The sequence below is a fragment of the Chiroxiphia lanceolata genome, chromosome 2 (genome assembly GCF_009829145.1).
Source record: "Chiroxiphia lanceolata isolate bChiLan1 chromosome 2, bChiLan1.pri, whole genome shotgun sequence".
NCBI lineage: Eukaryota > Metazoa > Chordata > Aves > Passeriformes > Pipridae > Chiroxiphia > Chiroxiphia lanceolata.
The window spans coordinates 6,873,542-6,899,513 of record NC_045638.1 but is presented as its reverse complement, the minus strand read 5'-3'; the positions used below and the strand labels follow the sequence as shown (position 1 = coordinate 6,899,513).

The 25,972-nt window shown below is 40.9% G+C and overlaps 1 protein-coding gene across 1 annotated transcript in view; it reads right to left on the bottom strand.

The window, feature by feature from the left end:
- The window catches only part of LOC116782274 (amine oxidase [flavin-containing] B-like), a 51,371-nt gene extending 28,267 nt beyond the window's left edge, over positions 1 to 23,104 (bottom strand). Inside the window, exons 1-3 of the mRNA XM_032678686.1 lie at positions 22,976 to 23,104; positions 4,632 to 4,726; positions 3,668 to 3,805 (exon numbers count right to left, since the gene is read on the bottom strand). Of these exons, the coding sequence (XP_032534577.1) occupies positions 3,668 to 3,805; positions 4,632 to 4,726; positions 22,976 to 23,021 (279 nt within the window). The 5' untranslated portion in view covers positions 23,022 to 23,104. The remainder of the gene's footprint in view (positions 1 to 3,667; positions 3,806 to 4,631; positions 4,727 to 22,975) is intronic.
- Between the last annotated feature and the right edge of the window lie 2,868 nt (positions 23,105 to 25,972).

Genomic DNA, 25,972 nt, shown 5'->3' with positions numbered 1-25,972 from the left:
AGGAAGGAGCCTTTTTGTCATCCATGAAAATGGGATCGGGGATGTTCAGTTGGCACCACAGTGGGACAAAGAGTAGGTCATCCTTACTGTACATGAAGGAATGAAGTTCTAAAAAGATTCACTGGGCAAACCAGTCATACAAATATGTGTTTCTTTACACAGATTTAGGGGAGCAAAGCAAACCAGTTCCACAGTTACCTTAGACAAGGAATCGATGTTGCAATTGATAACACTGGTAAATTTGTGGTTTAAAATGCAGGAAGTTTGCGTGGCTATTGAGATGGCACAGAAGTGAAGTACAATTTGAATTACAGGGAAAATGTGATAATTAAACCCTCACAACAGCTGGCGTGGTTTCAAATTTCAACACTTCTTTCCAGGGACTGTTACACAATAAAGGTAAAAATTACCTGTACTGTGTGTACTTTGGTTTGCTTTCTGAAAGACAAAAACTGTCATTCGTTTTGGTGGGGGAAACAAACACCACCAGTCAAAAGCTGCAAATCTGCATATCTAAGGAACCATCCTGAATTCTCTCTTGGGCAGCTAAGAAAAAGTTATCTCATTTTAAGAAGCATTTTTAAGATTTTGCATCTGCCTACCAATCTAGTGGGAGGACTGTTAAGAGATGATGAATTCTCAGACAGTTCTGCTTTTACGTCTCAAATCTGGATTTATGAACCTAATTTCAGTTGGCTATTGAAAATTAATGGTGTTCAGGCAGCAATTTGCCTACCAAATACTACTTGCAGAGCTATACTAATTTTCTCACTAAGGCTGATGAACCAGTATTTACACAAATGAAAAGAACATACTAATCTCTTTTCAAAGACCATGAAAAAGGCTGCTTAACAAGTGGAGGGAAAAGAAAAAAAATGTAGAGCAAGAAATATAATTTTGAGTTTCTGTGAAGATATCACATGCAATATAAGCGAGACCAAAAATAATCTCATAATAGAACCTGACATTAAAAGAGATTAAAGGAGGTAAAAACCACACAGCCCAATCAAGTTGGCAAAGCCTAATTAGCAGAGACCCACCCAGAGATCAACAAAATGCATTCTTTTCATTTTGTAGTACAAAGAAGCTGCATATATTACTTGTATTAAAAAGCTTCTAAAATGAATTTAATTAACTATGAAAGGCTTGATTTTGCCTTTGGGTATATGTAAAAACAGCAGCTGATTTTACAAGATGCACTGTGATGCCTGATTGTGTAGCAAAAGAAAAATTAAAACCTTTAGGTTTCATTGCCTCTCTGGGTTCAGATAATTTTGTGGCCCAGAATTTAATTATATTTGGCCACAGTGAACTCAAATTCACACAGGGGTGACAGCCCTTTGTCTATTTTGGAATCTGATTTGCGAGCTGAGATTTCAAGGAATACACAAAAGCATTGTCCACTCACAGGGGGAACATGGACAAGCCATGTGGCTGAGAGACCTGTCAGAAATGTATTCCACACACATGAAATGCATGAGGCTGAAGATCTGACCACATGATAGTGCATATGTCTACTATACTGTGCTCACGTGCCAATTATTTTACTGTGATTAATTCTTCAACTATGCAAATACTTTTCCACAATTGTATAAACATAAGAAAAATGGAAATAAAGGATTTTAAATTAATTAAATCAGGAGATTCAAAGGAAGTGCTACTGAATGTGGAACATCTCCTCTCTTTACCTCTTGCTTGGCTACCAGGGAGTTCTGCTACACACTTCAAGAGCTCCTACGGGCAGTTGAGCCTAAAAACTTTGTCTGAATCCAACCTGCTGCCTCTTAGTCTGCCTTGGGAGCACCTCAGCCCACAGCTGGGATGTCTCTCCTTGGAGTCTTTCAACACTTGACTGGGAATGACCACAATAGATGAGACCTCCAGGCTTGGATGGCTTGAATGCCTCCAGAAGCAGAGAGGCTTCCCCCACATCTGGATTTCTGGATGTAAGTCATACTATTGTATAGATTCCCTGGACTTGTGTCTTAGTGTCTTAGCATCCCAATTCAAGGCCTTTTCTATCCCCAAAATACAGAAAAGCCAAGGAATGCCCTTCTCTGCCAGCCTGGGATATGTTGCTGGGTGCCAGCAACTGCTATCAGTGCTGGATAGGGAGGAAAGCTGAGATCCTTGACTCACATCAGCACTCCATCCTGGGCTAAAAGGCATCCAAGGATGATGGTAAAAGGCTGTGCACAATCTCTGGGAATTCATATGGTGAGACACTTGTGCTCAAGGGAAAGACAGATTGCCCTTGTCAAGAGCTTGAACTTCTACTCTTGTGCCATTCTGCCTTTTCCTCACTCTATAAAAGGTGACTGGAAATCAAATGTTATTTCAACTAGCATAGTAATACCAATATTCCTCCACAACCTGTTTCCTAGAGATCCTAAAAGGAAATAGGGTGTGGCTTACCAAACAAGGAGCCTTGCTTGACTGGCTGTTGACAATAAATCAGCTTTGCCTTTGGCTTCAGTGACTTCTGGTAGCATTTTGGAATGCCAGCATGCTAGGACAGCAAGGTTGTCCTGGAAGCTTATCATCCTGACTGTCCAAATCAATTGTACCATTAAGGTTTCCCCTCATGGCATGACCTCCTATTTGTATTGGGGTGATCTGAAGGCTAAATATTGTGAATAAACAGAAAATTTGGCTTTGTAGACAGTGCCAGAGGCACACAAAACAGAACAGTGTGGATGTACCCATCAGTTCTACTACAAAAATGGTAATTGTGGACCGTCACCACAAAGCAAATCTCTTTGAGAACACAATTCTTTTTTATAACAATTGAGTGGGAAAAATAATGGAAAACTGAGAGAACATCTTTTCTCTATTGCTGTCTTTAGGTCTGTCAATATTTTCTTTAACCTTTGATCAAACACCAACTACTGACAAGTATTTTGCCAGTCATTGCACAATGGCTTTTCCTAAGCATATAATGAGATTCAGTGTTAATTTTCTCAGGAACTAACATAGAAAGTTTCCTTTCTGTGGGAGTCCCACACTGGGCTATATCAGGAAAGGAGATAGGATGCTCTTCTGGAGAAAGCGTAACAACTACTGAGAATATGTGGGCTTTTTAACAGCTTTGCCATAGCTGTTCTGTTCCTGATCATGAACAGAGCATTTAGATCTACCTCCATAAGACTGTTTGACTCCCAGAGCCTTTTGCTACTCTACATGTTAAGTCTCCCCATCAGCAAAACCAGACACAACCTCTTCACGTTTCTGTCAGTCGGGATAATAATTGTCACTGGTTTAGGAAGCCCATCCTGACAAACTTTCAGCCTGCCTTAAGATACATCTAGGACTTCTGAAAGGGATTTTCAGACACCTTGGGCAGTGTATATAAGAGCTGACCTGCATAGAAGAGTGACAGTTGCACTGTTCAAAAACAACAAAGATTTTGAGAGCTTGTAACTAAGAGGTCAGACCTGAACCAAGGCATCAGCTAACAGGGTCCATCTACAGGGTACACACATAAATGTGTGTGCATATAGTAATTTGTATGAGTTCCTTATTACCAACATACTTATTTTTTTCACCAACAAACTCAGATGTTGCATATTTAAACAGATCTACTCTGCTGTAGCATGAATGGAAAACAGTGAGAAAGGAGATCACTACAACTTGCCTGCCTACAGCAGCATGCTTGAGAGCCTCTTACCTTGACATGGTGTATCAGGTGCTCAACTTCATTCACTTTGTAGGTCTCTATTCCCAACTCTTTGGATAACCGCAGGAGACGATTCTGTGTTGGCCCCACGTAAGCTCCTCCAAGGTCCACATATTTCACTTGCTTATTCTAGTTTATCACACACAAAAGGGAAAAAAAAAACCAAACAAGCCAGTAAGTCCTTTGTAAATAGCACACAAGTTAAAAGAGCAATCCCGAGGAACGAAATGAAATTAAACACTCCCATAGTATTTTGGCTCAGATTCCTTTCCCCTTGGAAAAACAAAAATTCTTTGGTGGAGTTCTGGTGTGGTGATTACTGAGAATCTCAGATTATGAGTTCATAAATAGCTTAGTAGGCCCATTACTACAGGTCTTAAACAAACATGAGAGGAAAGAGCCTGACAAGCAGAGAGAGGATGGAGAGAGACGTGCAGCTCTTGCTCGGTCTGGCATCTCAACAACAACTGGTTTAAAACAGACTGTTCCAGGAAATAGCATGGGCAAGATACTCTGATGAGCAGGGTAGGAGGGGGAATCTCCCAAGTTGAGGTAGAACAGAAGGTAAAGTAAAGGGAAACATGCTGGTTGAGTTCCCAGCCACTCCTCTAGCCTACACCACTCCTCATGGGGCTTGTTAAGGTTCAGCTCAAGGCTCTTTGCAGCATGGTTGACCTTATGGGTGTTTTTTCATAGAGATTTCAATAGAGTTTCTCCCTAGGAAATGACTTTGAAACTTAACTCATCACATTCTCCTTACCAGATGGATAACTCCATACCCTACAGGTCACACAGAAATATTCTGTCTCCACCATCACGCCAGTCTTTCCCTTCTCTTGCTGTTAAAATATCAAGAAATTTCCCACCTTCTAGTACTCCAGAAATCTTCCCCTTACATGTACAGTATCTACTCTAAGTTTGTATATGTAGAATAAATGGGTTTGGAGATAATTACCCTTACAGTGAAAGTTCTTCCACCAACCCTGTCATTGGCTTCCAGCAACACCACATTCAAGCCTGATTCAGTCAGCAGTTTGGCTGCTGAGAGACCTAAAAGACAAAAAGAAAAGCAATTAAAGGACACTTCTACATATGCACCACATGGCTTTTGTGAGTTGACATGTAAAAACCCTCGTAGCTATCCATCCAAATCCCAAATTGTTCATTCAAACACCATGACAGGGGGGTGAGGTGGAATTAAAAAACTAAAAAAGCAATAATCATTAAATGAAGCTGAAGCCATATATTAAAACAGTTTGTGGTCAAAATTTACATGTGCTGAGCAAGTTTTGCACCACATGCTCAGCAATTCTGATGCATAAGCCAGCACTTGTTATGACAGTCATCCAACCATGCAGGGAACTTGTTGTTTGTAAACAGAAAGTTGTCTTCCTCAACATGTCATCTTTTATAACCCAAACAGAAAAAAAAAATAGGAAGTTTTATTAGGACTGTATTAAATTTCAGAAGTTTTCCTGACACTTGTTCTATGCCTCTGCTTTCCAGTTCTGAATATTTTAAAGTGCAATAGTAAAGTTTCCACACAGTCAGGTCACAGGTTTCGTCTCCAGAAGAGCACACGGTCTGATTTAGAAGAAACAGAATGTGCACTTGTGCATGACAAGAAGAAGAAAAGAATATAGGTTAATCTACCCCATAAAATTGTTTGATTCCTCATCCATTTTCTTCATACACCTTTATTTCCACCTTGCAATTTTTGGAGCTGAGACACCCAAGTGAGGGAACAATAAGAATAGAACAATAAGAATAGGGAACATCTCACTCTAATTCTGATGCCATAAATCCTCATAAATGCAGAGGAAAATATTAGCTCCAAGTCCTGCAGCAAGTGTGGTAAGCTGCTGTGGGAATGAAGGAAATTAGAAAGGGATTACAGCCTGAAACCTCTCAACTTCTTAAGATCATCTCTTGCCTTTTACTTCAGCACACAAACTGAGATTTGAATGAGCTGTGGTGCTTACTTTGGTCACATGTGAGTGAATTTCTAGTGAGACGACACAAGTTACATTCTAGTGGGTTGCATCATCCTCTTGAGCCAACAGGATGGGCTGAATAAAGTTCAGCAACAGGCCAGGCTGGAAACCTCACTCATACATCACAATTTATCCTTTTTGGCTCTCTGCCTTGTTACCATGAGAATGCAATCAGTTCCCTCTGTGTGTCCTGGTATGTGTAGTTTTGGAGGAGTTGTGAAAGAGGATCATTCCAATCATAAGGCAGCCACAGAACAAATGGCAAAAGCACCAGCAGGAAAAACAGATGGCCAGAGCTAGCATGGCAGGACTGAATGAAACTATAATGAAAAAAGTATAGCTGTCCTGGACAGAGGCTACAGAACACTCTGGTCATCAACTAATGGACTGGGAGCAGGAGAACCAGGTTCTTTTCTCAACCCTGTACTGAAACTGCTGCACTGTGCTGGTTAAACCACTTAAGGTATTTATTTGCCCACCTGAAAAACAAAAAAAAAAAAAAAAAGAAGAAAAGAGAGAGAGAGACAATGGTGTAGATCTATCTATAGGATTTTACATTTTCTAAAGAAAAGCTGCAGATGTTTCCATTAAAATATCATACTGTCCTGCTTCTATTTCTACCTTCATGGGCTTATTTATCTTGGGTTTTCACATAAGTGTTAGTGAGAAACCCAGTAATGAAACTGATAAAGGTCTTTCCATACTTCCTACTGAGGAAATTATATTGCAAAAACATCTGGCTGGACCAGTGGCCTTGACTACACTCACAAATATTTGAAGATACCAAGGAAGAACATAATACAGAAAACAGTCATGGTATGTAAACATGGACCACACCCTCAAAGAACTTGCAAAGTGAGATTGGCTTCTGGAGGAAAAATAGCCAGCAAAGCTCCTAATTAAATCTAGCTTATCAGTTAAAGAGAAGAAAAAATTACTTTTCAAAAAAGAAACATTTCATCAGTTAGGAGAGGATCAACAGTAGTTATTAATAATTTACAGAATGAATACACAAACTGAAGGCTGCTGTCACTTGTGGGTTTCTGCTGTCTTATCATGCTAGCAGGTATTGACTAATCAATTAACAGCATTCAGTTACCAACAATGATTAAGGGATATGAGATTTGACCTTCTTTATTAAAATCTAATGAATAAACATTTCAGTACAGCTGGGAACAAAGGCAGTTTATTCCCAGGAGCTGAACAAACAGAAAAGTTTGTGAAATGATAACTCTTTAGACTCAACTGAAATTCAGCTGATTTGTAGCCCAGATACCACTCCCTGTTTCCCCCTGCAACTTTCATCCACTCTATTGCATCTACCTACTATTTAGTCCCTGCTGCCTATTTTGGGGCACACGCCCCCTTTCTCCCAGACCCACACATTCACAGATGTACCTGTTAGAGGTGGATAATGGTTTGCTCTTTCCTGATGCAAAAACAAAATACCAAAACAGTGTTGAGGGTAGGATCAGGCTCATTAGTATCTCACTGACCCATCCATGCCCATCCTCCAGCAGATCTGATCTCTGCAGGGGGAAGGATGTGTCCTTGGGGCTTGGCTCTGTAGCAGAAGATGCAGTTTACAAGGTTCCCAAACTAAGCACCACCTGGCCACTTTAGTTCAAGGGCTGGTGGTCCACCTGCTCCTCTCACCCACATCACAGCTCTGGTTTTGCTCCAAAGTTTGCTGGAGAAATTAAGCAGATAACTACTGACAAAGTCAGGGACCATAGCCAACCTCTAGCTTCTCCTACCCCTCACCACAAACACATAGCAGCAAAAAGATGGAAGAAGAACAGACAGAGGCTCAGGAGGGTCAGATGGCACAGCAAAGGACCAGAGTAGGTCTCATAGCACATATGGTGCAGGATAAGGCAAGACTGCTGTGACAAATACAACACTACAGTGCAATGTTGTCAGGTAGGAATGTTGCTGTTTTGGTATCCTACACACTTAGAATCACAGTACTGCCACATCACTCCACACCTGCCCCCTGAACCTGGACCCAAGATCTCAAATGGGCTCTTGGGCTGGAGCCAAATAGCAGTGAGAGGACTGGATGCTGCTGAGGGAGAGCTCTGAGCCGAAGCGATACGAGGACAGATAAGGCATCAGAACAGCAACAAAAGCATATGAAAATGGAAATGAATACTAGGACATGAATACTGGAGCACGAGGCTGAGGTTTGCTTTTTAGAAACTAACAATTGCTGCAGGAAACCCCTACAAATCACAACCTCTTTTCTGGGCTAGAATCAGAGTGGCCTTTCTGTGCCTGATACCCCAATTGCCAGAAACAGAGCAGGCATGATGCCTGTGAAGCAAAGCCTGGAAAAATCTGTCATACATGATGTGAGATCTCCTCTTGAGAAGTTTAACCCTGTACAAGTTTTGCATTTCAGCACTGCCTCTGGCTTACCTCTCACTCTCTTGCACATCACTAACAAAAGGCAGACCTTTAATATTGTCCCTATTCCTCACAAATGAGGCAAACAGCCACATTCAAATGTAAAGGTTATCCAAAAAACATGACTGATGCTGTTATTACTCCTGTTTCATGCACTGTTTTGTCATCCAGTGGCATCTTTCCTTCCTCACCAGAAGCATTTCAAGAGAATAAGATCTGAATTGCAATATAAGGGCTCAACCACAGAGGAAAGGAGCTAGGTCCAGTTTCCACTGCAGGTCAGCTTTCTACAAGCGGCAACAGATAGCCCCACATATATATATATATGTATGTATGTATATATATGACAGAAAACATAAACCTCATCTGCAGTTCTGCTCAAAGAACTGAAAAGCAGTTAATTAATTCAAAGAGCAAAGAAGCAAGGATGATTATTTGAATCCCCAGACTGAAAATACCGTTGTACTTAGAGATGTTTAACCAGGCAAGCCTTCACGTGTGTTCCCATAGCAACCCAGTACCCAACCGCAGCCACCCAGAGATACTGGCAAGAGATTGCCTCCCCCAGAATCTTGTAACACAAGTTCAAGCCATGAAAATCTCTTCTTCATCATATAGCACTCTGCATTCACACAGATATGACTCAAACATCACAATGTCAAATCATCACAATAATTATTTCACCTTCAGTTCCAACTTTTTTTCTTGTTTGATAGCTCTGTACCAGCTAAACACTTTAAGTTGCACCATTTGAATAAACAGCTTCATTACAACCTCACTTTCTGACATTAACAGTTTCCTTATCCTCAAAGAACGACTAATTCAGATTAATTTATTTTTTTTTAAACAGAAAATCTTAAATTTCTGTGCTAGGGCAGAATCCAAACTGATATTTCATAGAACCTTAGAATCATTAAGGTTGGAAAATACCTCCAGGATCAAGCCCAACCTTTATTATATGTCTATATTTACGTTTGGATCATATATATTTGGATTACATAAATAATATTTATCTTAAAATATATTTATTATCTATACATTTGCATTGATAAATATGACAGGAGTCAGATTTTTTTTTATCTGATCCCCCTGTGGACTACAGTGAAGCCCTACAATCAAACACATTAGATTATCTAAAAAATACTTTGAAGTACTTTAAAGAAAAAAAAAACAACTGAAATTTAATAACTGATTCCAGTCTGATTCTGCCTGGAATCAGCAATTTTACTGAAATACACTTTTAATCTTAGCACTTCCACAAAAAAAATCACTAGAAAGGACATGATTGGAAATTACATCTCTGAAAAGCTGTAAATTTCTGAAGGCATTCCTGCGGTTCCTGTTGCACTTTCTCTGTATTATTCACTACTTCGTCATGTTCCTCCATATTTATTATCTCCACTGTAAGAACAAAAAAATAATTTCTCTCATTTATATAATTATAAAAATCATCTACAAATTCTAAGTTTTAACTCATGTAAGGAGCAAAGAAAGAGTCTCTAAGACACAGGCATTCAAAAAATATCTTCTAAAATGGCCGGCAAAAAAAAAATACTTACTCTGTAACCTTAAAAATTTCTCTCTTTGACTGAAATTGTGCATTGAGCAGGAAGAAATGCTGTCATCATACTTGTACTGTACTAACCTGCAGGTCTTACTGCAGAACTTACATGTCTCACATCTGAACTTCCTTCAGTTCATGAAACTTGCCTACATTTTCCTCTCCTCTGTATTTATTTTGACACAAAAGATATGTTCACAAAGTGCTGCCCTGGGGAGGTTTAACATTTGTAACCAATGCCAGACTTGGACTGGGCATAGAAACATCAGCTGCACGAGCAGATTAAAAACATTCAACACTTAAAAGAGGCAAGGAGCTGGGTTTTACCTTTGTGCCTCCACAGCTTGGATATCCAACGCTACACCGGTCTGGGTAACTGCTGACAGTATCCTCCTCGACATAACTTCTTTGAGCACAGGTTTACACCTGTTTTTTAATGGCTACGTGCAGGTGCAGCAGCCACGCTGCAAGTTGTCCTCCAGGCAGCCAACTGGAAGCTCAGGCACATCTGCATGAGAAGTGTCTGCCACAGCACACCTTGTAAATAAAGCCAAAACTGACGAGTTCCTTGAGGATTTTTTTTTTCCTCGTTCTCAACCTGTTCAGCCTCATCTAAATCACTGTCTGCAGAGACATCAGGTAACAGATGCTCCCTTACACAGAGCCAGTGGGCAGAGCAGCCACAGTACCTTGATGGGGTCCAGAGCAGTAAACAAACATAGCACAAGGCTTGACATGAGGATCTGTCACAAAATGCAGCTTGGAAATGGCATAATACTACTACTTAGCCTGCAGAACAAGCACAGTCCTCTGGCCTGGGGTTAATGGAGAAACTGTGGGATGTAAAAATGTTTCACAAGACTGACAGCAAGAAAAGGAAACATATCATAACTGATTATATATAAACAAGTAAGAGTTGAGTTCAGGGTCAGTAAGGCAGATGAAATCAAGTATTTCTTAGCATAAGTATTCAAAAATACTAGTCAGAACATGTTTGTCCATAGACATTTAATATGTTGAAGCAGTTATTTTAGACACCTCACACTTTTGTATTCTTCTACTTGATCTTGAGTCTAAGTCTCATTTTGATGAAAGGGGCCAGGAATTTAATTTTTTTCTCTAAATGCAAGTGATTAGTTTCATAAAAAAAAAAAAAACAAAAAACAAAAACAACAGACAACCACAACAAAAACCCAAACCAAACCAACAAACAACAATAAACCTAAACAACAACAGAACACCAAACAGACAAACAACAAATATGCCCCACACCCACACACACACACACACTATTTATCTGAAATATTAACGTAAAAAAACCCAAAATCTGTCAAAACCTACACAAACTTAGAGAAGCTGGTATTGCTGTGGGATCACATGGGAAATACAACTTCCCTCACTATTAGATGTCTTCATACAGTAACCCTTACCCACCATCTCTGGTGCTTAGAAATACATGCAAAACACATACAGCAAATAAAGGAGTTTGGCCAAAACTGTTGCACTTTACCAAACGAAACAAAAATCCATCTGTCTTAACACTGAGGAAGAACATTTGAGGGGAACACCTTTGTTAGTGGTCAAACACAGTTGCAGTGTTTAAACCAGGGCAATAAGAAGAAACAAAGAGGAATATGTCCCAAGCAGCTGAGGTCAGTTTTGGGGAGGGAAAGAGAAAATACTCCCTCGATCAAGAAGTAAGTTTCTGGTATGTTAAAATCAGATCAGTTAACAGTAGAATACGGTTTGCTGTTGCTTAGACCTAATTACTCTAAAATTCAAATAAAATAAAAAAAAATAAAAATGTCCCCACAACATCCTGTCAGTTCAGTGCCATCAGCACTGCACAGTTCGCATTCCACTGGGACACTGAAGGGATGGAGGGCAGGACCAGACAAAAGGCACGTTCTCATCCACAGCTAAGCAGCCATTTTTCACCAGTGGGCTTTCTCCTTCATTTTCCACAGACTCCCTATTGCATTGCTGTGCTAGAAACTGCAATTTAATAGCACTGGTTTTGTTTGTGCTCTAATGAACACAATCCAATTACTGCTCCGCCGCTGAGAGATTGAACCTGGCGCTGGTCATCTCTACCTCTGTCACTCATCATTAGCCAGCTAAAACATTTTAATTGAAATAATGGCTTGAGACAATAATGCCTGTAAAACATTACAGAATAAGGATTGTAAGTAAAATAAAAAACAAAGCAATAACAACAAAAAGAACAAAACCAACACTGGCCCACGGTCTGGGGGAGTTAAGGTGGTACCGTCTTGTTTCATAACGTTCCTCACATTGTGGGAAGGTCAAGGAATTTTGCCTTTGTGAAGAACACTACTCTTTCAGGGTGAAGGGAACCTTTTAACTTCTCTAGTTTGGGCCAGCTTTACAATGGTACTTTACGTATCTGACCCAATCTTATGGGAGAAAGTTCAGAACCTAAAACCATGGTAGAGCTGGGCTTCTGTAAATTGTCACTATTGGTAATGCCTTACCTTCATATTCTGAACAGTACAGTGAATGGTATCAAAGCAACTCTTGATCTAAGTATTTTGACCGTGGGGGGAGATACTCTCTCTTCCTAAACTGTATCACTGTGCTGCAATTAATGCCATTAAAATGAATATAATTCAGGTAAAACATTACAGAACTTAAGAAAATAACAAAGTTGCAGTTTCAGAAACCCTAAGGAGCAAAAAAAGACATTATCAACCTGACTACCTGCTTAAAATGTACATTTGCTTAAAATATTTGTACAAAGGACATAACATTTCTGCCTAGGATACAGCACTTTATGAGCAAATATAATTTATTTCTATTGGCATTTCATTGTCTAGCCAAGACAATGAGCTTTTCTGTCAGAGCTCTGCCAGGCATGGGATGAGACAACTTTTTGTGCTTGGGTGGAAACCCAACAGCTTTGGTACAGTGGTGCAAAAGTTCAAGCACTGAAGCCACAGCTGTTTTGCCCAGGGCTTCCCTCTTGTTTCCACCGCACTGTTACATTTGAAGTATCCAATGAAACCTCAGATTGGCAAAACTGGGCACTCCAATTTTTCAAAGGTTGAGCATTTCTGGTATCAATCATTTACTCAGTGATCTGTTTTTACTTTATAGACTTGTCAAGTCTTACACATGGAGCAGAACACCCATTCAGTGCCCACCTCACACTTCAAAAGGAAGAGTCAGATGCCTGCTTCTAGGCCCCAATCAGGTAAAAAAACCCTCAAACCCAAACACATTCTGCAGATCCTTTTTTATGACTTCAGGATATACTGAAGACCTAATTTCATTATTATTATTGTTATCATCATCATCATCTGTACCCCAGCATTACCTCATGCCTTCATTCTCAGGGCCCCCTCTCTTCTAGTTTACAGTCTAGGCTGCCACAAAACACTATAGACAGAGGGAAGAAACAAAGGAGATAAAGAGAACTGAAAGCACTACAACAAACAGATCATAGCACTGGAACAAATAAAGCTGAACACAGTGAACTGCCTGAGGCACTATACGGGCAGTTTACTAAAAGCATCCTTTCAGGCATTACTATTATGAAGAGATATACAAGCAAATAAAATGTCAGCCAGATTTACTCTGAAGATGAGTTTTGACTTCCATACACAGCAACGTGGAAAAAAAAAAAAAGACTACATCTGGAAACTACATCTGGAAAATTTTGCAAAATTATGCAACAGTTGCCTCAAAAGAGAAATGCTCATCTGTTTTGCCAAGCCTTGCATGGTCTCAAGCAAAGAATTCTTTTTTATTAATCTCCTGAGAAAAGTAAGTGCTCAAAATATATGATTGAATAGAAGATGTGAACTTACAAAAGACTAGCATTTTAATCTTGACAATAAAGAATGACCTGTAGTTTCCCAGATTACTCGGTATCAGATGACTCACAGGCATCCACCTAGAGGTCACTTCTGTATGACAGCAAAGGCCAGCAGAACTACCATGCCCTCATTCCATGGCTATCCATTTTGTTCCATGTTACCTGATCTTTAGCTAACGATTTTCACCCAGTTGCTCCTAATAATTACAGATTATATCGAGCATATCTCAGTGTCACTTTCAAATAGCCACGCCTCAGTGACTCTTAGGAAGTTCCTATCATCATCACAGAATCATGGAATATTAGGGGGTTAGAATGGACCATAAAGACCATCCAGTCCTAACCCCTCCTGCCTTGATCAGGGACATCTCCCACCAGACCAGGTTACTCAGGCCTCATCCAACCCATCTTTAACACTTCCAGGGTTGGGGCATCCACAGCCTCCCTGTTCCAGTGTCTCACCACCCTCACCATAGCCCACATATACAAGTAGGCATACACACACACAGGCTAAATTGTAAAGCTTACAAGGATTTGTGTACATTTTATCTATTTGAACAACTGAGAAATGAAGATGAACCTTACCACTTTGCAATTCACCAGCTCTTTGCTGATAGCCCAAAAAGACCACTTCGTCTCTTGACAGCCAGCTCATGATGAAGCATTCCCCTGGCTGACACCAAAGGCTGAGAACATACATGTCATTCAGAGAAGCCCAAAAGAGAGCCACTAAATAAGACTTTTAAGCAACTGTCTTCCAACCATCTCTAAGTGCAGACAGGAGGAAGTTTGAGTGAAACAGCTCATGAAAATGTCAGTGCTATGAAAGAAAAATGCCACCATTAGAATGGTACCATTCTGATAGAATGCATGGGGGAAAAAAGTTGAGGGAAGCATAGAGGGAAAGATAAGTATCTAAGGTGTAAAATAAAAGCATTTACACTCCCTTCCTCATTTGTCCTCACTATTCAGCATTACTCACTGATCCAGACTCTGGCCCAGCTGCCTCATAAAAAATTAACTCATATTGGATGGAAAGAGGTGTCTTGCTCCAACATTTAACACATTCAAAACAGATCTATCACTCAAGGAAAAATTATTCCAGTTTATACGCAAGCTATCCATGCAATCCAGGTAATCATGATGCACAGCATGAGCTGACAGTTTGATCAGTTGTTGCCATGTGCAGTCAACTGAGCAGACTGCATTCAATGTTTTATATTTGAATTATACCATCAAGGTAAAGAGCAGTTGGCTACAAAGGCATCATTCCTGCCCATCCTCCTCACTTTCAGCTGTGTAGAAACTCAAAAATGTGAAGAACTTGAAAAGTTTAAAGTAATATCTGTAAGATAAGGAGGTTTAAAATTAATTAGAACCTCAGGAAACGTGCTAATCACCCGAAACATGAAGTGCCAACAGAAGCCAGGTCACCACCACAACCCAGTCTTTGTAACTGCAAGACGCCAGAGACCCTAATGAGCCACAGCCAGACTCTCCAGTGTTAAAAATTAGTGCATCTATGATGTATTTTGCCATATACACCAGTTACCAGAAGTAGCTCATGAGGCCTCAAACTTTCTAGACTGGACCATCCATTCTTCCGGGGATGGTTTGCGCTTTGCATTCCCCCATCCTGTCCCCTGCCCTCTCTTCCTCTACACAAACACACACAGACCCCCTACAAAAATCCTGATGCTCATCTTTTCCTTGGGCAGTTCCCTGCTCTCCATCCACAGCTGCTACTACTCCTGAGGCCATTAAGATCCCACCCCACCTTACCTAAGTCCACGCAGTTGAGTCCTGTGGGGCTGTGGGTGGCACAGGGACAGCAGCCCCATGGTTTTTGGGGAGGTGGGAGCATCTGTCTGGCAATGAGGCAGCACAAAGGAGGACAGGAGAGAGAAGAAGAGATGAAGAGGAGAAGAGATGGGGAGAAGAAACAGATGGATTGAATTCCCTTGGACAGCTTTGTCCCTGAAAATACTTCACACTCTTTCTCCTTGGAAGCCTTCTCTTACCATAAATTCTGTCACTGTTTCTTGACTAAGTCAACACAACTCCTCTCTGGCTTGAGAGGCACTTTCTCCTTTATTATTAGCTTATCCAGGGCTCAGGGTCTCCTCAAATGAGACGCTTGTGACCATTCTTGTTTCTGCTCCCTTACAACACTCCACATGATTTGTGGAGCAAATACAGTTTTCCAAGAGACTTCACACTATTGTTGCTTTTAAGCAAGATATTTAAACAGAAAACTGACAGAACAGAGAAGGCTGTGCAAAATACAAATGCATGGGTAGGTTACTTAAAACTACACTTTCATGGTTTAAATACCAATGTCATGTGGTGCACCCTCACTGACCACTGAAATTGGCAAAAAATGCCTTTAAACAATAATTATGCAACATTACAAATTATAAACCTTAGACACAAATCAGCCCATAAGGAAAAAAGACTTGTGAATTAGGTAAATCATCACATCTTGACAAACCATCTTACAAGGCAGCAAGAACATTAGTATCTGACACAATTTTACAAGAATGAAATAGGTTATCGGCCCAGAAGGAAAATCATGTTAAGTTCAAAAATGGCTACAGAAAAATTAAATGATTGAAACTGTAATGAGATTAATGGAATTTCCTCAAGAAACTGAAGTAAGAATGAAGCTCTGGAGTACTCAAGCAGGAAAGACATCGACCTGTTGCAGCAGGTCCAGAGGAGGGCCACAGAAATGATCAGAGGGATGGAATACCTCTCCTGTGAGGAAAGGCTGAGAGAATTGAGGTTGTTTAGCCTGGAGGAAAGAAGGCTCTGGGGAGACCTTATAGCACCTTCCAGTACCTAGAGGGGCCTTGTATGAAAGGTGGGGATTAAATTTTTAGTAGGGCCTGTCATGATAAGACAAGAGGTAATGGTGTTAAACTAAAAGAGGGTAGATTCAGATTACATAGAAAGGAAGAGATTTCTTTCAATGGAGGTGGTGAAACACTGGAACAGGTTGCTGAGAGAGGTGGTGGGTGCCCCATCCCTGGAAACATCCAAGGTCAGTTTGGATGGGGCCCTGAGCAACCTGATCTGGTTGAAGATGTCCCTGCTCATTGCAGGAGGGTTGGACCTTTAAAGGTCTGTTACTGTGATTCATCGGGAATGATGACTGATTCTAGAAACATAACTGAGTGCTTCATGAGTACATCAAGACACATTCTCTGTAAAGCAAAACCAAGGGAAGCTCTTCAACCCACCAGGGCACTGCTCAGCAAACTTTTAGAACCAGCATAAACTTCACTATCATATCAGTGCTCTCTGTGAAATAACTGCTACAGAACTGAGACAACACAAAGGCAAGCAACTCCTGCTCTGGGAAAGGAGCAGCGAGACAATATGGCTTTTTAATCTTTAAATAAAAGAACTGCTTAACTACAGTTGTCAGTTGTGCTACAGAGAAGGGAACTGTGCCAGTGGGAAATATGCCAAAATCACCCAGATTGTTTACATACAGAATAATAACTTCTGAAGAAAAAAAGCTTTCTCAATTGATTAAATTAAGCATGAGACCTAATTCATTGTCATTAACTGCTGTGTAAGATATATAAATAGAGAGCAAACTCTGCTCTGTATTTATCATACCACAAGGAAGTTTTCCTCTGGGACTATCAGGGCTGTGTAAGCCCACATTGCTCAGGCTGCCTGCTTAGGCAGTGCAAACATGACTACTTAGCTTTTTGGCACAGTTCTCCACCTTTTGACAAGATTACCTCCACTCACCAGCTGACAATACCCTTGTCAGCACACTCCTAATATCATCGTAGACAGCCTGAACACTCCCAGGATGGAGCCAGAGCAATGGGCTGCTCATCACAGCCACTGGGACTACAGGCACCAGTACTGATCCAGACTCATGTCACTGAGGTGAACAAAAGGTTTTTATTTCCTGGAGACTGACACTATGCTCACTCACTACTGCAAGTAGTACTCCTGTACCTGATGATGCCAAGGAGTAAAATGAGCAAATCAAAATTCACGATTACACAGAAATTGATCTTTCGTCAATCCCTCAATGCTACAAGAAAATGAAAGAAAGAAAAAAAGTAGGCAAGAAGAAAACATAGAGGATAGAGACAGAGGATGCAGGTCCACATCTGTGATCAGGATGATCAAATAAATTATTTTAAACTGTATCTTCATGGAAGAAGAGCACAAAATCAAAATGCTTACTCTTTCCATGTCACCACCTTTGAGCAGCCAAACTAAAAGTTTACAAAGACAGCAAGTTTGAAGTGTTTATGTTAGCAAATAGTACAGAACATCAGAAGTGCAGAGTAAGACAGTGGTATCCTGAATACCCAGTATCCATACCACATTCATGAAAGGGGCTTTATTTAGACTAGCTCTTGTATGGCCCTACAGGGGGCCAATCCCATTAGGGTTTGGAGCTCAAAAGGTGAGTTCCTACAATCTTCCTCTTTGGTCTCATGCAAAAGGGAAATGCTCCAAGCCTTCTCTCTTGATGCACGTGGTAGAACAGTAAATAGAGTCAACCAGAAGATGTGGTCCAGGTACACACTTGATCTGAACTGAGACACTAATGCAGATGAACACCTACCATCACCTGCAGTGTGATTAGGTTAGACTGACAAACCTCACCAACTAAAAACACCCCTGCAAGTGGTTGTCCAAGAAAACAATGCACTGAACTTCCTTACAAAGAGCTTTCAGCCTCTCCTGTACCTAATCTTGTTTGTTAAAAAAAATATACAATTCAGCAGTACAGATAAGAAAATCCTGTGGACCTTTCAGTTTGTAACCCTAACATCTGCTGCTACACATATGCTTTGATTCTCTACCAGTTACTTTGAATATTAGCTACCCAGCAATTCTTTGCCCAAAATTTTACCATCCTAACTTACCCTTTTTGGCCCTTCCATGGTGGTTTTTCCATTTTGTTGAACAGGCTGAATGAATTTTCCCTAATAACACTCTTTCATAATGGTTAAATAAGCTAATGGAAAAGCTTTCCTTAATGACGCATCACTTTGAGCCTTGCAAGATGAGATGGCTCCTGCAGGTAGACTGGAAAGCTTCTTATCAAATCAACTTTCAGATCAATTAGGAGGTATCAGACAGTGAATTACAAGTGCTGTCCCTGCTGCCTAGGCTACCAAACTATTTCACAACATTATGCAGCTGCTCTGTGTTCTGTTTACTGTGCACTGCCAAGTTTTTCCTGTGAAATATCTAGAAGTCAAATGCAGGCTCCACCAAACTGTCTCATACTCCTTCACAGTAGCCATGAGAGTAGCTGAATGCAAAAGGAATAACTCCCTGATGGCAGATACAGAGAGAGGGGACTGAAAATGTGAACCAAGAGCTTCATCAGGTAAACTGACAGGGAAATGTCCTGAATTCCCTTTGCCACAGTGCATCCCAGAGAGGTTGATATCCCATGGAGAGGGTCAGAATCCTCCCACAGATGTATCCATTCTGATTCATCATGCACAGCTGTTCCATCCATGCCTATTACCTGTTTTGGTCCAGGGTTTTTTCTTCTCCATCTAACATAAGACCCACACTAGAAATGCTCTCCAAAAACATAGTGCCTCATTTGGCAAAGTATCTTTTCAAATGAAGAGTATTGAGACACTGTAAATTACTACCAGAGAGCAAAAAGAAACAAGTATCTACTGAAGATTATACATCTTGTCTATAGTTTTCTTACAGGGTGTCCTAGTTTTGTTTTAAAATTTTTTAAATAGTTTTAAAAAAAATTATTTTAAAAAATTCTGCCCCCTTCATTTATTTTAAAACAGATAGAACACTTTCAGATAACAGCCCCCAAAACACTTAGCCTGGTTTGGGGTGTTTTGGTTTGGTTTTTATTTTTAAAGCAACTTGAAACTGGTTCACGGATGCAGTGAGAACTACTGTAATTATACAGAATATTAGATCATCACACAAATAAAAATCGAGGCTTTGGAAGAGTAGAGAGCACAGTGGTATCTCACTAATGCAACAATGGGTATATAAATATTTTTAGAACCTAACATAACAAGAGAAATACTTTATCTTACTGTATGTTTTGGTTATAAACTTACAGGAACATGACAAGATTACTTATGAACAGCAAAACATTAAGTATACTTCAAATAACACTCACTCTATTTAAGAGTAGGCTTCACCTTTCAGGGGAAAAAAAGAGAATCAATTAACCTCATTTTGATTGTAAGATCTGTGCACCACAGATTTAAGAGAAGCATTTTCTGAAGTAGGACTGGCATAACATGAGGATAAAATATGCTAACTTACTTGAAAACGACAGAAGGAAAGAGGTTCCCATGGCAAAAGCAGGGACAGGAAGGCACTTTTGAAAACATATGGAGAAAATCTTCAAACAAAACCTCTGAATAGATTCAAAGATTTTATTTGAAGAAAATTTCTGTCATCAGTGTCTCAATTAAGAAGATAAACAAGTTTGTTGACATAACTTCATAGTTTTCTAATATTTGTTTTGATGCTCATGCTTGAGGAGCCCTTCAAAGAAAAAGGGACAACTAAGCAAAGAAAAGAACCTGTTATGATGCAAGTTTCAGCTCTATGAGGGCCTGTTATGCTTCAGATCTAAATATTCTTTAGTAGAAGTACACATGGTGTGTGGATAAGCATTTTCATATATGCTTTTTTACACTGGGAAATTTTCCTTTAAAATATTTCTTTTTAAATGAAATATTTCATAGACTTCTGATGAAGTTTTACCCAAAAAACAGGATCTACTCCTTAGTAAATCCCCCTGTTCCTCAAAGGTCTTCATCATCATAAACCCTATTGAGATTGTCTGACATCTTCAGAAAAACCACAGACCATTTTTTTGGACTTGATAAAATTAAGAGTAATTTTGAGTAGATTTTCATTACGTAAAATTAAAATTAGTCAGTTCTTCAGTTTTATTGTTGCCTTTTATCAAACCTCCAATAAAGGACACTAAAAATGATTCAGCAAAGGAAGTGGCATCCTCAGATAAAAGATCAGTGCCTTCAGAGGAGAACAGTGACTGGCAGGGTTGTGAAGGCCTCTGCACTGCTATTCCATTATGTGGTTCTTTCACTCTTTAAATTTTAGACCCTACTGATTACATCTGGATAAAATGATAGACAGAACTGTTGCCAAGGAGGGTCTGAGTTTGCAAAAGGACAGCTTGCACTACCCCAAAGGAACAAACAGAATACAGACAGCCAGGTGGCAGCTCTGTGACACATTTGTTTACATCCTCTTGCTGGCACAGCACCTCTTTGTTTGTTCTGCAATTACCTGCTTTGCTGACAGCTGTAGCCACCAACTCAAGCACATCTGAATGTTACAAGAGCTTTCTGCTGTTCTACAGCTGTGCACCAACTGATGCCTTCCTCACCTAAAGGCAGTAACCACGGAATCTCAGTCGGCTGCACCTCAGGCAGCTCAAAATCCTTGACTTTCTGAAGGAACACATCAAATGTTGAATAATAACAAACCTGGTCACCAAGGAGTCCCTCATTTCAAAAATCACACACTTCACTCTCCAGTGGATGGGAGAAGAGATTTCTACAGTGGTTGTGCACATTAACAGGAGTTTTCAAGCAGCATAAGGTGATATAAAACCACAGTTTCATCACCTGGCTGCAAGGCCAATGATTTACAGAGAAGTGTGAATCAGAGGTGAAGCAGGAGTGGTACACAGCAGCTAAAGGGAAGTGACTGAAGAGGGGTACTTAGTCAAAAGTAATTTTTGTGCCTGTAAATTTTCCCAGCCTTTGTGTGAAGACAGGAGAAAAGTTACTACAGCCTGAAACCAGAGCACTTTGGTGAAGATTTGGTGTAAAAAGAAGTCAATAGAAAACGGGTTCCCTACATCTCCACTGCCACTTGCTGCTGTCTACAGGTAGCAAAGAGTGAAGCACAGTTTAACATGGCATAGCATGTGCTTCTCTGTTCTGACTGCTCCTACAGAAAAACATATGTGGGCTGTGCAGACTTGCCATGAAAATATTCCCATGGCAACCATAAAAAAACTAAGGGTATATTAAAAGCTGTTACACTAACTCTTCCACTCCAACTCATTCAACAGAGGGAATGTAGCACTACTGCTGTACAAAACCCTGTCATTGGAAATGTTTTTGTTTACAAGACATGAACAGATAATTACCACTGGCTAATTTCTGTAATTGAGTTTCACTATGAAACACGGTGTAAGTTAAAAATTAGCCATAATGCTGTGTCCAGAATCAACTGTGCTTTATAGAAAAGCAATGGTTAATTTTTGCTAATTGTATAAACGTACTTATAACATTCAATCACTATTCAGCACTTTGTTATCAGAGAATCATATCAGAGAATCAGAGAATGATTTTGTCACTGCGTTTGGTATATCATTCAAATTACATGCTGCATACCTTAATATAATGGTTAAACAGACATCTAGAATGATATATAAATAAACAGTGGAAATTAAAAGCCATGTGAAAAAAAAATGGATTAACAGAATCACATTTTGTAACACATCTCAAGTAATTTGCTTGTGGTTTGGCCAGAGATACTACTTAGATCTGTGGATGTTTGCACTGAGGAGATTGCCACAGAGGACAGGAGCTCTCACACTGCATACCTACCAATGCTAAGGAGCAAAAAAGCAATTGTTTGATATGTCAAAGCCACAGAAGAAAACAATTATCTACTGCACATACATTATTTATTTGGCACATGTATTTTGAAACAAAACACACAGGAAAGAGATTCACTGTGGGCAGACACAGAGGTCTTCCAACCCAGATTAGGTTAAAAACAGTAGATTGCCACTCAAATGTAAGAAGGCTCCAGGGCCCACAATACTTCCTCCATCCATTTCTACCTGGCTGCTCATGCTCTCAGACCCATACCTGCACTGAAAGGGGAACTAGAAACTGGACATTGGATGAACCAGAAAAAAACAAAATGTAAATTAGTAAAATAAAATTGAATAAAAATAGTGAAAAGTAAAATTAAAAAATGCTAAAAATAAAAAGAATAAAAATAATAAAATAAAAATAAGTGATAACGAATTATTGAATAAAAATAGTAGAAATATTTAAAATTAAAATAAAAATAAAAATAAAAATTAAATAAAAATAGATTATAATAATAATAAAGAGAATTATAAACCAAAAATAATTATAATAAATTATAAAATAAAAATAATAATAAAGTAAATAATAAAATAAAAATAACATAAAAATAACTAAAATAATAATACAATAAAAATTAATACTAATAATTTAATAATAATAAAATACTGCCTGCATCATATGGGATTCCGCCCGAATTATGGGGACCGACCTCAGCCAGCTTTACCGAGCCGGCGGGAGGATGCGTTCGCACCTCGGGCTCCCCGGAGGAGCCCTGCTCAGCCCACAGCATCTCCTCCGCCGCGATGCTCCGGCACCGCCCCGCCGGCACTGCCGACGACCACGGACCCCAGACCCCGCCGGACCCACCTGAGATGCCGCCTCCGACCACAATCACATCGTATCTCTGGGCCATGGCTCTGCCCCGGCCGCTCGGTGCCTCCCGCGGCGCCTCCGGCCGGGCTGTGCCGCTCCCCGGGCGGACCCGCCCGTCCCCGCCCCGCCACTGGCACCTCCTCCCGGAGCGGGGCCGGGCGCTGGGAGCCGTCCCTGGATGGAGGGATGAACAGGGTTCCTGGTGCGGGGCCACTGATCACGGTGCGTGTTGCTGTTTTCTCTCCTGCCCCGGGAGGGTGTGCGGAGGGAACGTGCCCCTGGGTGAGGAGCGCAGCGCCCAAGGAGCAGCGGCCGTGGGCTCTCTGCCCCCCGCTCTCCAGAGGCCTTAGGAGTGTTGGGATCTACTTCTGCATCCTCTGCAGCCACCCTGGCTGGGGGTCCTGGGCGATGGCAGGTTGAATATGAGTCAGCAGTGCCCTGGCAGCCAGGAGGGCCAGCTGTGCCCGGGGGGCATCAGGCAAAGCATCTCCAGCCGGGCAAGGGAGGGGATGGTCCCGCTCTGCTCTGCACTGGGGCAGCCTCACCTTGAGTATTGTGGCAGTTTAGGTCACTGCAGTGTGAGAAAGCTATGAAGCCATTAGAGAGTCCAAAGGAGGGCAGTGAAGATGGTGAAGAGCCTTGAGGGGAAGCCACATGAGGAGCAGCTGAGGTCACTTGGTCTGTTCAGCCTGGAGAAGAGGAGACTGAGGGGAGACCTCAGTACAGTCTACAACTTCTTTGTAAAGGGAAGGCAGTGATCTCTTCTCTATGGTGGCCAGTGACAGGACCCCTGAAGTTGTGTCAGGGGAGGTTTACGTTGGAATATTAGAAAAAGGTTCTTCACCCAGAGGGTGCTTTGGTGCTGGAACAGGCTCCTCAGAGAAGTGGTCACAGCACAAAGCCTGACAAAGTTCAAGAAGCACCTGGACAATGCTCTCAGTCACATGGTGTGACTCTTGGGGATGGTCCTGTGCAGGGCTAAGGGTTGGACTTGATGATCCTTGTGGGTCCCTTCCAACTCAGCATATTCTGTGATTCTGTGAAGGCATGGACTCTGAAAGACCAGTTAGTGCTTTCCTTGTGAGAGCCCTTCAAAATGAGCAGCACCTGCTGCCAACTGCAGTTTGTGCTGTGTGACAGTGGTGTGTAGCAGTGCTCCTCCATGCTGGCCTCCAAACACAGAGTCATCTGCTGAGACACCCAGGAGATTCACCTGCAGGGAAAAAGACTGTCTCATTCAAGCAACAGCCATCAAATTCACTGGGAGCCTTTAGGCTGGTTCCTTACACACTCAGCAGGTTTCTATTTTACCATGAGGGTGGCTCCAGGAGAATTGGCTTTGAGGATGGTTGAATTATGCAAATATGTTTCATCCAGTGTATCTGTACAAGATCATATCCAGCAGTCATGTCAGGCATACTTGACCTTCCACACTTGGCAGGCTCAAGGCAGAAGGTAACCAGCTCCAAGATTCCTCTAAGCCAAAGACATTTGTTTAGTCTCTGTCATTCTCCATTTCCTGGAGCCATTCACTGGAAAAAATAGGCCATGGGAGTCTGGACAGGGTTCTCTGTCTCTCTTCCATAATACCTCAAGTGAGAGTTTATGACGTTCAGAGAGAGACAGGGGCATCTGTGATGGAAATCACAAATATTAACTACACTGGGTACAGTCCTGCCTTTTTAGGAAAAATGGGAGGGAAGAAAATTAAAAGGTTCAAGAAACAGAATAAAAATAGGTTTAAATCAACTGTCTGCAATGCTAACAATCATTTGTGGACTCACCCTCTCTTTCAGTGTTGGGAACAGTTCTTGCTGTATGCCATTCCCTGTGGCCTGCCCAGCCACTGTGTGGCACTGTCTGAGGGCGTGTATTGGACATGGTGAGCTTACTAGGAGACTTCTGTCCTGGATCTCATGCACAGTGGATCACACTTTTCTCTGTGGTCACCACGTTTAATGTCCAGGGCTAAGGCTGTAACATATTCATGACATCCCACAGTGAAATATCCTTCATCTAACAAGTACACTGTCTAACAAGCATTCTCTGGTCCCTTGTATTTTTCATAGAATTACAGAATGGTTCAGGTTGGAAGGGACCTTTAAAGGTCATCTAGTCCAACCTTAGTTCAATGAGCATGGACATTTTTTACTAGACCAAGTTGCTTGAACACTTCCAGGGATGGAGCACACACACATTCCCTGGACAACCTGTTCCACTGCCCCACCACCCTCATCACAGAAAATGTCTTCCATAAAAACAATTATTTTCCATATGCTTCCACAATACTTTTGGGTTTTCTGAGTGATTCTTACTTATCTGAGTGATACTTACTAAGTGCCCTTACTGAAACAACAGTGCCCAACTGATCATTTACAGGGGGAATTCATCATCTTAGAGGGAAGTGGTTAATGGATTGAAAGAGGTCTCACCAAACAGCCTGAAAAAACATTACTGGGAGACTGATGAGGCCAAATTAATGTAAGCCACCATCTTTTAGTTTCTGCTCAGAAATAAGTAACTTGCTCTGATTAAAAGAATCTGTCTGCTTCAAGGATGGCTAAATCAAACTCCAAGACCTCTTCATCCTGAGAGACACACAATTATCAAATGGCTGTCAGAAATAATAGTGATAGAGATATTTCAAACCCCACATGAAACACTGAGAGGTGGAGAAGGCTATTCTAAAATCAGAAGTGAGTAATTTTATGGGCTATTGGCAAGGATAGATGTGGTTACATCTATGTACTTAATACCAAGTGCCACAGATTCTCAATGTCCACAATACGTAACACTTATTCCTGTGATTCTTCTGGTCCCTATCTTCCTCTTGTGGCTCTAATAATTTATTTTTTTGTTATGTGTATGTTTGAAACAGAAGGATGTATTGCCTGCAATTGAGGGGGTGTGGTGCATGCCCTGGGGTCGCATGAAGGTCCATGGAAGTGCTGGAGGGCACAAAGCCCTCAAAGGGCTGTTCTTGAGATACAA